Source organism: Eimeria mitis, genomic scaffold (genome assembly GCF_000499745.2).
Source record: "Eimeria mitis Houghton genomic scaffold, Emh_scaff1204, whole genome shotgun sequence".
NCBI lineage: Eukaryota > Apicomplexa > Conoidasida > Eucoccidiorida > Eimeriidae > Eimeria > Eimeria mitis.
The window spans coordinates 8436-9052 of record NW_013568194.1 but is presented as its reverse complement, the minus strand read 5'-3'; the positions used below and the strand labels follow the sequence as shown (position 1 = coordinate 9052).

At 62.6% G+C, this 617-nt stretch overlaps 1 protein-coding gene across 1 annotated transcript in view; it reads right to left on the bottom strand.

Moving 5' to 3' along the window:
* EMH_0031830 (uncharacterized protein) overlaps positions 1–617 on the bottom strand; it is a gene marked incomplete at both ends in the record, with an annotated part of 10325 nt that overhangs the window by 3126 nt on the left and 6582 nt on the right. Inside the window, one exon of the mRNA XM_013494570.1 lies at positions 3–443. Coding sequence (XP_013350024.1) covers positions 3–443 — 441 coding nt within the window. The remainder of the gene's footprint in view (positions 1–2; positions 444–617) is intronic.

Sequence of the window (617 nt, the reverse complement as noted above, 5' to 3'; positions counted from 1 at the left end):
ACTGCTGCTGCTGCTGCTGCTGCTGCTGCTGCTGCTGCTGCTGTTGCTGCTGCTGCTGCTGCTGCTGAGGCTGAAGCAGAACCTACCTAGTAGGTCTGTTGCCATCCACCGGGACCTCTCTGTGCGGGCCAGAGCCTCCATGGTGAGTTTTGCTGCTGCTGCTGCAAGCCGACGGGCTTTCTGCTGCTTCAGTCGCTGCTGCTGCTGCTGCTGCTGCTGCTGCTGTTGCTGCTGGTGCTGCTGCTGTGCAGTGCGGCTTGCTTGGTGCTGGCGTTTGAGGAAGGCAAGCAGAGCGCGTCTGTGCTCTGCTGCAGCAGCAGCAGCAACAGCAGCAGCAACCTTCAGCAGCTCAGCAGCAAGCAGCAGCAAATCCTTCTCCAGTGCAGCAGCTCCCCCCTCCCCCGCCCATGTGGCTGCGCGGCCCCACATGTCGCTCCACTCGGCTTCATCAGCAGAGCCGCAGCAGCAGCAGCTGTTGCTGCCGCAGCAGCAACACCAACTGCTGCTGCTGCTGCTGCTGCTGCTGCTGCTGCTGTGGGTGTAAGGGGCCTGCAGCGGAGCCCAACTGACGCAGCAGCTGTCCTGCGCTTCTTTTTCCTCCCAACCTGAGGCATCAG